The sequence below is a fragment of the Elephas maximus genome, chromosome 3 (genome assembly GCF_024166365.1).
Source record: "Elephas maximus indicus isolate mEleMax1 chromosome 3, mEleMax1 primary haplotype, whole genome shotgun sequence".
Classification (NCBI taxonomy): domain Eukaryota; kingdom Metazoa; phylum Chordata; class Mammalia; order Proboscidea; family Elephantidae; genus Elephas; species Elephas maximus.
Window position 1 is genome coordinate 71458070 of NC_064821.1, and position 11714 is coordinate 71469783.

At 45.6% G+C, this 11714-nt stretch overlaps 1 protein-coding gene across 1 annotated transcript; it reads right to left on the reverse strand.

Annotated features, from left to right (window-relative positions):
• Nucleotides 1-3778: 3778 nt before the first annotated feature.
• On the reverse strand, nt 3779-3967 carry CD24 (CD24 molecule). The gene has a single exon (XM_049875523.1). It carries the CDS (start codon nt 3965-3967, stop codon nt 3779-3781), a length of 189 nt encoding a protein of 62 aa, XP_049731480.1.
• Nucleotides 3968-11714: the final 7747 nt, after the last annotated feature.

Consider the following 11714-nt stretch of genomic DNA (forward strand, 5'->3'; position numbering starts at 1 on the left):
AAACTAGCATCTTTCACAGAAAACCTTAAACTACTTTTACTTTAAAGGGGAGAACCGGCCACTTCTCATCTGGAGGATGACGGGGCCTGACAGAAAAAAAAAAAAAAAAAGTTATAAAACCAGAAGGGGAAAGGAATATAACTTTTTCAGGACCTACTGGTGTCTGACACTAGGAAAGATAAATCATAAACTCACTTTATCTGGTCCACACACAAACCATATGGAGCAGGCATTATTTCTCAAAGCCCAGCTCTGCGTCTGCTCCGTGATTATCTGCTGAGGGATGGAGCCCCATTTTACAGATGAGAAACCTGAGCTTCAGAGTGATCAGGTGACTCAGCTGAGTGCCTCCAACTTCCAAGTCAGCCACCAGGGCCAAATCCCAGCAGGGTGGGATCCTTGCCCTCTGTGTTATGGATTGAATTGTGTCCCCCAAAAATATGTCAACTTGGCTAGGTCACAATTCTGAGTACTGTATGATTGTCTACCATTTTTATCATCTGATGTGATTTCCCTATGTGTTGTAAATCCTGTGACTAGAATGTAGTAATAAGATGGATTAGCAGCAGTTATGCTGATGAGATCTATAAGATTAGATAGTATCTTAAATCTCTTTTGAGATATACAAGAGAGAAGCAAGCAGAGAGATATGGGAACCTCATACCACCAAGAAAGCAGCACCAGGAGCAGAGTGCATCCTTTGGACCTGAGGTTCCTGCTCTGAGCTGCTCCCAGACCAAGAGAAAAACGATGATAAGGACCTTGCTCCAGAGCTGACAGAGAGAGAAAGCCTTCCCCTGGAGCCAGCGCTCTGAATTTGGACTTGTTGGCTACTAGACTGTGAGAGAATAAATTTCTCTTTGCTGAGGCCATCCACTTGGCATTTCCATTATAGCAGCACCAGGTGACCAAGACACTCTGTGTCTCAGTTTCCCCATCTGCACATGGAAACAGCAGTATCTGCCAGCACCAAGTCTGGTACAAAGAAGAGGCTCCGTAGGTGCTGAGAAGAAACTGTTACTCCTGGGAGAAGCCAGGATTTCAACACAGGTCTATCTGATGCAAAGCTGATTCCAACCCTCTACCCAGCGGCCAGTGGGACTACAAAAGACCCCAGACTGTTAGTGTCTTCCTGAAACTTCCAGTGTGGTCATTATGCAGGTGGGCATGTGACCAGGACATTCAGCCAACAGCCTGATGAGAGTCTGGGCTTCTTTATGGTGAGTACCGTCGCCACAAGGTGGGTGGTCAGCTCTATGTCAAGACTGTGACTGCAGTCAAGAGCCCCACCTGGCCCCCCACCCCCACCTCATGACATGACAATCACTATTATAATGCACTTGGGCCAGGCACAGTGCCATTGGCTCTAATATTCATGACAACTCTAAGGTGGAGAAATTACCACTATCTCCACTGTAAAGAGTTTGGTAATTTGTTGGAGGTTACACACACACACACACCACCCACCCACACACACACGGAAGGCTCCAGATGCCTGAGCTGAGGCTGCCTGGCGGTTCCTGATGATTTATTCCTCCATCTGCTCCCCACCTTCCCTGACATTGAACAAGTACCTGATCCTGACAACACAGTCCCTGCGCCAGCTGGTCCTTCTAGTAGTTTCCAAACTCCCCTGGAAATACAGGTTCTAAAAAGCACAAGCACTCTGGTGTTGGAGAGGCCGGGACACAAGTCCTGGCACTGGCTCCAACCAGCTGGGAAGCCTTGGAGGAGTCACTTACCTTCCCTCAGCCCCCGTTTCCTCATCTGCAAAATGGGGTGAGCAAAGCTCCCTGGCAGTGTGGTGACTGAAAATGCCTCACACAGAGCAGGACATGTGATCGACTCTCCATAAAGGCTCCCTTCCTTTCCTGGCCCAGACTCTGTATTCCTTATTTGCAGCCCTTTCTGTAAATGGCTGTGGTGGACGCTGGGGTGGACCAAGACAGGCATGGGGCCTTAGGGATCTGGTAATGGGGCTGATGAATTGAATAAGCATGAGAGAAGCTAAGGAGCAATTCAAATCCACCAATTCATCTGAGCACCAACTAGGTGCCAGGATTGTGATTAAGTACTTAACATGTAGTATCTCATTCAGTCTTCACAACAGCCCTGCAAACTAAGAACCATTGTTATCATATAGGACAAAGGGGCGAAGTGACTTCCCCAAGGTCATCTTCTAACAGCAGAGGCAGAATTTGAACCCAGAGCTGTGGGGCTCCGAAGACCTATGCTCTTAACTGTTCCACTCTACTATCTCCATTGGCCTGAGCCTAGTACCTGAAATTCCACCATCTATTCCTTCGAGAAGAAATGAGGTAAGAAGTGTGAAAATGCCTACGCAATGTCTGGGACTTCAGAAAGCCCCTACCATGATTTGACCTATGGATATAGAGGCCTGTGAGCAGCACAATGATATGATGTGCTTGGCTGCCCCTCTGGCTGAGACCTGGGGAACTATCTGGCCAAAGCAACCACTGCCCAATGCCTGCTTCTGGCCCCTCGGTACTCCCACCCAGGCCTTTGCTCAGCAGAGCAAATGTTTCAAGTCAAACCCTGTGACTAGAGATGTGCTTGGAATAAGTCTCCTTCCTCTGAGAGAAAAAGAAATATCCTAAAACGTGATTCTGCAAAGAATCATCCTACCTCCATGGGGGACTGAGACTCCTTGGCAAGCCTCAGAGAAGGGAAGGCACCGCTCCATCTATCCATCCTTAGAAAGCAGTTTAAGATTAGTTGAAGTCGATTTACTTCTATTCTCTTTAGAGTCAGGGCACATGTGGTAACTAGATGAATTTGGCACTTTTGTTGGGTGGGACAGGGTACCTGGGTGACACACACTGTTAAGCACTTGGCTACTAACCAAAAGGTTGGAGGTTCAAATCCACTCACAGGCTCCTTGGAACAAAGACCTGGAGATCTACAACCATTGAAAACCCTATGCAATGCAGTTCTACTTTGAAACTCATGGGGTCGCCATGAGTCAGGATTCACTCCATGGCAACTGGTTTTTTGAGCTGGGTGAGAATGTGTGATGGCAAATGCCTACCATTTGTCTTTATAAGTGTATAAGCAAGATTTACTCATTATGCCTGGATTTGGGGTAGATTCCAATCCATCATTGGCCTGGCATATGTCAATTACTACATACAATCAAAAGCACTGGCAAATTCACAGCCCCAGAGGAAAGAGTTTGTTCCCAAAACAACAGTGTAAGCTTAACAGTGTAAAAATATAGAACATAGCAACACTAAATGAGTACTGATTTACGGTAACACCTAGAGGCTCCTTTTAACTTACATAAAAACAGAATCAAGGAAGATTTTTACATCACCCAATCATTTTTATGGCCTTCTAGATTCAATGAATCACAAAGATAACCAAATCTCCACTCCACAACCCATCAGTTTTAGATCAAAGTGAGGTCGTTTCTCATCGTCAAGGTCGATTTAAAAGTCTGTTATTTCTTAAGCCTTGTTTAACGAAATTGATCCTTTAACTAACTTTGGACGTTGTGTCTCTCTCCAGTCTTGCACACGAAGTTCCAGTAGATTTAATATTGGGATTCATCATCTAGTCAAAGCCTTCAGGTGCTCTTCAGACCAGTCAAGTCTGGGGTTCTCAATATCTTCAAAGTCAATCAAACAAGGAGTGGAATCAGCAGATTTGACGAAGACGTGTTTTGTTTTTCCTCGCCATGCCAGACCTCTAGAAGCCATTTGGGTTGGGTTTTAGAAGATGGACTGGAGAAGTGAAGATGGTTCGGGGCCTAGGTCTGTTAAAAGAAGAGATGGAGAAGAAGGGAGAGCGAGATCACAAGGACGCTTACTGTAGACTGCAGAGCGATGGCACCCGAAGCCGTGGTGGTGGTCGCTGAGGTCGTTTCCTGTGAATAAACCTGCGTAGGAAGGAGCAGCGCCAGAATCAGCAGGGCCAGGCCCAGAGCGACCAGCATTCCCCGGCCCATGTCCACTCTGTCGGTGCGCGACGCGTCGGGCTCGCTGCTCTAGGGGATGGAGGACCACCGGGCTCCAGGCAGGGACAGGCGAGCTGGCGCGAAGGGCCGCGGGCCGGAGCCTTATGTACCAGCGGCGTCACAATGTCCCAGCCCTGTAACAGCGCCCTGACGTCAGAACGCCCGCCTACTGGCCCACCGGCAACCGCCCGCTTGTCCGCCCAACTGATTTTCAAAGAAAACATTTAAAACTTGCTCAGAGAACCTGGACCCCCTTACTTAGAAATCTAAGGTTTCCGTTGACTTTTTTCAAATGGCCTTATTTTTTCCCCCGATTCTTATGAATAATACGTGTTTGTTGTTGGAGAAAGTTGGTATCCCAGAGAATGAAAAGAGCTTTATACCTGGAGATAATCATTATTTACAATTGGTATGTTTTTATGTGGACTATATGCATGTCTTTTACACAATGAAGATTGTACTTTGTATCCAGGACTTTAGCTTAACATCATTTATCATGAGCATTTTACTGTAATTAAGATCTTTTAAAAGAAGCAACTAGTTTAAAAGGTTGCACATCAAACTCTGTGTCTCATTTTAAGTATTCCCATGTATTTTATAGGAGCCCTGGTGGTGTAGTGGTTAAAGTGCTTGGCTGCTAACTGAGAGGTGGACGGTTCGAACTCACCAGCCGCTCTGCAGGAGAAAGATGTGGCAGTCTGCTTCTGTAAAGATTACAGCCTTGGAAACTCCATGGGGCAGTTCCACTCTGTCCTATAAGGTCACTGTGAGTCAGAATCAACTGGATGGCAGTGCGTTTTGTTTTGTTTACGTATTTTATGGAGAAGTCAAAAAATACGCCATGGTGTTAGTCTTCGTTGTTTCTGGCTGATGGGATTTCTGTGTTTCCAACTTTTCTACACTGGTTATATGTTTCTTTTGGGGATTGAACCAGCAGGTTGATTTCTGAGATGTGGGATTGGTGGAATTCAAGCTAGAACAAACCAAGGCAAGTTGCTGTTAGGTGCCATGGAGTTGATTCCAACTCACAGCGACCCTATGTGAAACAGAACGAAACACTGCCCAGTCCTGCACCATCCTCACAATCATTACTATGTTTGAGCCCATTGTTGCAGCCACTGTGTCAGTCCATCTCATTGAATGTCTTCCTCTTTTTCCCTGACCCCCTACTTCACCAAGCATGATGTTCTTCTCCAGGGACTGATCCCTCCTGACAACATGTCCAAAATATATGAGAAGAAGACTCATCATCCTTGCTTCTAAGGAGCATTCTGGCTGTACTTCTTCCAAGACAGATTTGTTCGTTCTTCTGGCAGTCCAGAATTATGGTGTGACCATAATTCAAAGGCATCAATTCTTCGGTCTTCCTTATCCACTGCCCAACCAAGGCATAAATTGCTTTAAAAAAAAAAAAAAAAAAACCATAGACCTGACATGCTACCATATGGATGAGCCTTGAGAACATTATGCTGAGTGAAGTCAGTCACAAAAGGACAAATAGCGTATGATCCCACTTACATGAAATATTTAGAATAGGTAAATGGGCAGAGAATATTAGTGGTTACCAGGGACAGAAGGGAAACCCTGGTGGCGTAGTGGTTAAGTGCTACGGCTACAAACCAAATGGTCAGCCATTCAAATCCACCAAGCGCGCTCCTTGGAAACTCTATGGGGCAGTTCTACTCTGTCCTATAGGGTTGCTATGAGTCAGAATTGACTCGATGGCAATGGGTTTTTCGGTTTCAGGAAGGTCATTGTTAAGAAGCAATGAGTTTCTGTTTATAAAAGTTTTCTGATAGAAATTTGGCACCAATTATTAGTGATGGTTGCACAACATGATTAATTGGTGTCACTAAATTGTACACGTAAGAAATGTTGAATTGGTGCATGTTATATCTATTTTTATAACAATAAAAATTAAAATTAAAAAATAAGTGTTTCATTTTCCACAACTCTTATCACATATAACTTTTTTAAATTTCCAATTGTTTAATAAAAAAAGACTATAGACAGTAGACAGTGGAAATTAAAGAATAAAGACAGGAAGTTCATGGTTGATAATGGAGCACTGAAAGTCTGAATGGGAACCTATCCTTTCGAATGACTAGAATGGATGGAAATACTACCTTCACTAATGTTCGAAATTTAGGGAATGACTTATAATAAGAAATTTAATGTCATGTTGTTAGATGCCGTCGAGTCGGTTCCAACTCATAGCAACCCTACATACAACAGAACGAAACCCTGCCCGGTCCTGCATCATCCTCACAATCCTTGTTATGTTTGAGCCCATTGTTGCAGCCCCGTTGTCAATCCGTATCATCGAGGGTCTTCCCCTTTTTTGCTGACCCTCTACTGCTAAAATTTAATAGAAGTTTTAAAGACTTTTGGTTTTCATATAGCTTGAAGAGAAATTTTAAAGTCACTCAGTATCCTCTTTGACCTTTATTTTGTAGGATGTAAGTATTTTCTTTATATCCCAGAAAATAAAATCCTACTTTTTCTTTGCTTTTCCTATGTCACTGCTTCCTGCCTCTTCAGGAATCTCACTCTCTTTTTCTAAATGTTTAGGGGGCAGTCTGAAGAATTTTCTGACTTCCTCTTTGCCATTTGGGAATGGTGTACACACCAACGGAGTTCTTTTTGTTTACTTTTTTTTTTTTTGAGTCCCTGGGTGGCGCAAACAGTTAACATGCTCAGCTGCTAACCAAAAGTGTAGAGATTCCCGTCCACCCAGAGGCACCTCGGAAGAAAGGCCCGGCCATCTACTTCTGAAAAATCAGCCACTGAAAACCTAAGGAGCATAGTTCTACTCTAACACACATGAGGTCGCCATGAGTCAGAGTCAACTCAATGGCAGCTGGTACTTATTTTTGGCTTTCCTTGAGGAAAGCAATGTGGAGGGAGTGGCAGAGGTGGAGGAAGCAAATGTCTTCCGGTGAGGGGGATGGAAACCTCTGCCTCCTGGAGATATGGGCCCATCCAATGCACTTCTGTCTTAACCGCTGGCAAAGACGCTTTTTCTCCATGTCTGTGTTTGATGGTCACACGCTGCCTGAATGGGCCCATATCTCCAGGAGGCAGAGGTTTCTGCACAGCGTTTGCAGGCTGGTGAGTCCCAGGGCCTGACCCTGAAGGCCTGGGTTTGAATCTGGCTCTGCCATCTCCAGTTACAGGAGCCTTGGTGAGTCTTGTCACCTCTCCAGGCCTCAGTTTTGGCATCTGGATCAGTGTGGATGGGGCTGGAGGAATGGAGTTAAGAGCTGGGCCGCAGGGGCCTTGAAAGCCCTTCAAGTTCTGGGATTTTGCTTCAGGAACAGCAGGGGGCCATTGACACCTTTAAACAGCTAGAGGACAGGACGGTAGTGCATTTTAAATGTATCTCTTAGAACCTTTGTCTCAGCCCCTCTGTGAGGTGTGGGGATGAAATATGGTCAGGAGCAGCTGGAAAGCTTAGAGTGGAGATGGCTCAGCACCATTTCCCAGGAAATGGCAGCAAGTATCATTGGGGGGACAGTGGGTGGAGTGAGAACCGTAATCAGCAGCTCTGGACAGATGCCCTGTCTGCCCCCACCCCTGCCTGTCATAGCAGTAGCTCCTCCCTTGTGAGGGCACCGAGCCCAGTGCTCACTGGTACATGCCCTGTACTCACCGCATCCTCACATTGAGGCAGGGGTTATTACCACCCCATTTCACAGAAGGGGAAACTGGGCTCGGGGAGGTTATTGACTTGTCTGTTAGACTTTGGAATACTGGAATGGGAGATACTTTAAAGACCTGTCCTCCAGGCCCATCTGCACTTCACAGAGGGGGAAACTAAGGCCCAGAGAAGAGCAGTGGCTTGCCAGAAGTGAACTGTCCATTGACAAAGCAATTAATTAATTTAGTTAAATAGCTCGTGTAAAGCCCTGCTGTGGTGCCTAGCAAGTATTCAAGGTTCAATAAACGGTGGTTTCCCTTCGGCTTCCCCCGCCGGTCCCAGGCCATATGGCACAGTTCCAGTCAGCTAGTAGATCTCGAACACCATCAGGACATAACTGAGGGGTGAATGAATGATGCCCTGGGTAGTGAATCTCCCCAGCTCTGATATGATGTCCCATCCACTAGGGTTGCTCTCCGCTGAATGTGATCTGGTTGTCAGCTGGGCCACCATCTGCCAGCTCCAATGCCCAGAGGCCTCCCTGGGGCCTCAGAGGGCCTCACTGAGGGACTGCACCCAGATCCAAGGAGGGGGCAAGTGCCTGCCTCAGCTGCAGAAGAGGTGGGCCTGGCTGGGAGGAAGGATGGTCCTGGTCCCAGATGGCACAGGAAGCTGTGATCCCCACATTCACAGGGGAATGCCGAGAAGACTGGAGTGACTGTTGGGCCAGGGGGGCAGAGGGTGGACCTTGGAGCCAAGTCATGCAGGGCCTGGTTGGCATAACTTGGGGGTATTTCATCTGGAGAAGAGAACACTGGGATGGCAGCCAGGGGTGGGGAAGGGACTGCTGAGGCAGGACTTCAAGAAGCTGCTATGGTGGCTCCAGGAACCAGCCAGAACCGCAAGGAGGACTTGGAGAGGGAAGCTCAGTGCTGCAGGCTTCTGACCATAGGACGGTGCCCCAGCCTAGTGTGTTCACAGGGTTGAGTCTCCCTAGAGCCTTGAAGAAGGCAACTGACTCCCCTATGCACACTCTGCTTAGCACCCCCAAGTTCCCCCAGCAGGGCAAGTCCTCTGCCCTTACTACTCTCCAGCTACAACTTCTCAGAGGATACCTGCATCCCTTAACTCATGGTGCCTTGAAGAAGGAACTTGTGGAAACTCTTTCTCTCTCTACGCTGCTTCTGCTGCTGCTTCTATGGTGCTGGACTTGGAGACTGACGGCCCCTATTTGAGTTGCAGGCAGACCGTGGGGAGAGGGCTTCTAGCCAAGCTGTCCTCCCATTGTGGTAGGGCTGTCAGCTCAGGGGCCATGTGAGGCTCCCGCATTCTGCCTTTCCTTCAAAGCTGCCCTATTCACCCCCTAGAGCCCCTCTCATCTACTTCAGGTACAGACCACAAAGGTGGTCTCCTCTAAAAGGAATTCTCACTCTACCTCCCTCCTCTCCCCCCGACCCCAGCCCAGGGAGAGCCCTGAACCCTGACCGTCCTAGAGAAAAATTTGTCCTGGGTCTGAGGGCAGTACCACCTAAAATCATCTAATGTAAGCCTTTTTATCCCATTTTTCAGGTGGGAAACTGAGGCCCAGTGGAGGAAAATGATTTTCTCAAGGTCCCACCACAAGTTAGAGGCAAGATGGCTTTTTCTCCTTTCCTCTCACTGCTTCTCTACCCTTTCCTTTTCCCACCTTTTTTCCTTATCTTTTATCTTTTTTGTCCTGTCCCAGATCATGCAAGGGACCATGTCATGTTGTATCACAGGACTTAGGAGTCAGGCAGCCCTGGGTTCAAGTCCCAGCCCCACCTCTTCCTGGCCACAGCATCTCACGGGAGTCTCTGAGCTTCTCAGAGCCTCAAACCTCCCCAGGAAATGAGGCTGATCTAAGAGCCTACCCCATAAGATTCTGGGGAGGATTACATGAGATAATGCCTAGAAAGTGCTTAGCACAGTGTCTGGTCTACATTTAAACACTGACCCTCCACCTCTATCCCCTCCTTTCTCCCACCTTCCCTCCTTCCTTTCCATGCTGGGTATTTATTTTCAGAACCTCGAAGTCCTTCTCAAGCCTCTGACCTTCAATTTACTCTTTGGAATGAGAATAGTTTCTATTTCTCTTTCCCAGAGCGAAGCTGTGGACATTTTCCCTGAGGATCACACCTGTCCTGCTGATGGGGATGTGTGGAAGCCAATGCTGGACTTTGTGAACTTGTCTGTTATAGATTAAATTGTGCCCTCCCCCAAATATGTGTTGGAATCCTAACACTTATACCTGTAGTTGTCATCTAAGCTAATGTAATCACTTTCCATAATGTAATCTAATGAGATGTAATCAACCAGTTGAAGTCATATCAGTGAAGGGTGGATCCTAAACCTAATCACTTCTGAGTGGTATAAAGAGCAGCATAAAAAAGGTAAAAGCAAACGAAGACAAAGTATGCACAGCTTGTCACTAAGATGTACACCAGAAAAAAGGACTTTTTGATAATTGCTATGCCATATATAATTTTGCAATAAGAGCAACAAAAACCAAAAAATATATGTGTGGGTTTATATATGCATGTATGTATGTAGGCCTATATGTGTATAGGTATGTGTATGTGAGTATATATGTGTGTTATATAGGTGTATGCTTCTGTATATGCATCTATGTGACTGTGTATACTTATATTCATATATATAATAAAGCACATAGGGAGCACAGTTACAGATACTTCTTAGACATAACCAAACACCTCACAGGACTAGTTTTCTGGGCTTAAAGGCTTAAGACCATAGTCTCGTGGAACATCTCAGTCAATTGGCATAATAAAGCTTGTTCTACATCCTAGTTTGTTGAGTAGTGTCTTGGGTCTAAAAGCTCGCAAGCAGCCATCTAAGATACAGCTATTGGCCTCTACTAGTCGAGAACAAAAGAGAAAGAAGGAAACAAAAGACTCAAAGAAGAAACTAGTCTATATGATTAATAAAAAGAAACTAGTCTATATGATTAATAGTCTACACAAACTATGAACTCATCTACCCTGAGACCAGAAGAACTAGATGGTGCCCAGCTACCACTACCAACCGTTCTGATCAGGGCTACAATAGATGGATCCTAATAGAATGGGAGAAAAACGTGGAAAAGAACCTGAAATTCTTTAAAAAAAAACAGATTTACTGGACTCGTTGAGACTGGAAGACTCCCCAAGACTATTGCCCTGAGAAACCCTTAAACCTTGAACCGAAATTAGCCCCCAAGGTCACCTTTTAGCTAAATAACAGATTGGCTGACAAAAATAGAGTGTGTGCTCCTTTAAAAAATCACTTATATGAGACTACACTTATATGAGACTAAATGGTCAACAATTACTTTAAAACAAAGATGAGAATGTAGTGGGGTAGGGAAATAAGATTAATGAAAATATAATCAGATCAGAAATAATGAGACTGTTCTTGCATCGTGAAGACTGTAACCAATGTCACTGAGCAATTTGTGTAGAAATTGTTGAATGGGGACTTAAACTGCTGTGTAAACTTCCACCAAAAACACAATAAAGAGTATTAAAAAAAAAAAAAAAGATCAGCATAGCCATACACATGCTCACACACACACACACACAGAAGGAAACAGACGCCATGTGATGACGATCTACAAGCCAAGAAACCAAGGAACGCCCAGGGTTATCAACAAGGAAGGAATCAACATGATCCAGGCCCTGATCTGGACTTCCAGCCTCCAGAACTGTGAGGAAATAAATTTCTGGTTTTTTAAGCCACCCAGTGGTGGTATTTCTATTATAGCAGCACTAGGAAGCTGAGACATTATCATAACAACCAATATTTATTGAGCACTGTTATGGGTTGAATTGTGCCCCACAAAAAGATACGCTGAAGTCCTAAACCCCAGTAAGTATTACTATGACCTTATTTGGAAATAAGGTCTTTGTAGTTACTTAGCTAATATGAAATCCCACTGGAGTAGGGTGGGCCCTAATGAAACCTGACTGGTGTCCTTATAGAGAGAAGAGACGCAGACACAGGGAGACACACAGGGAAGACGGCCGTGTGAAGGCAGAGGCAGACATTGGAGTGATGCTGCCATAGGCCAAGGACTATCTG

Bases quoted from the DNA above. Each gene is read 5' to 3' on its own strand.
- CD24 (XM_049875523.1), bottom strand. From the start codon at position 3,967: ATGGGCCGGGGAATGCTGGTCGCTCTGGGCCTGGCCCTGCTGATTCTG.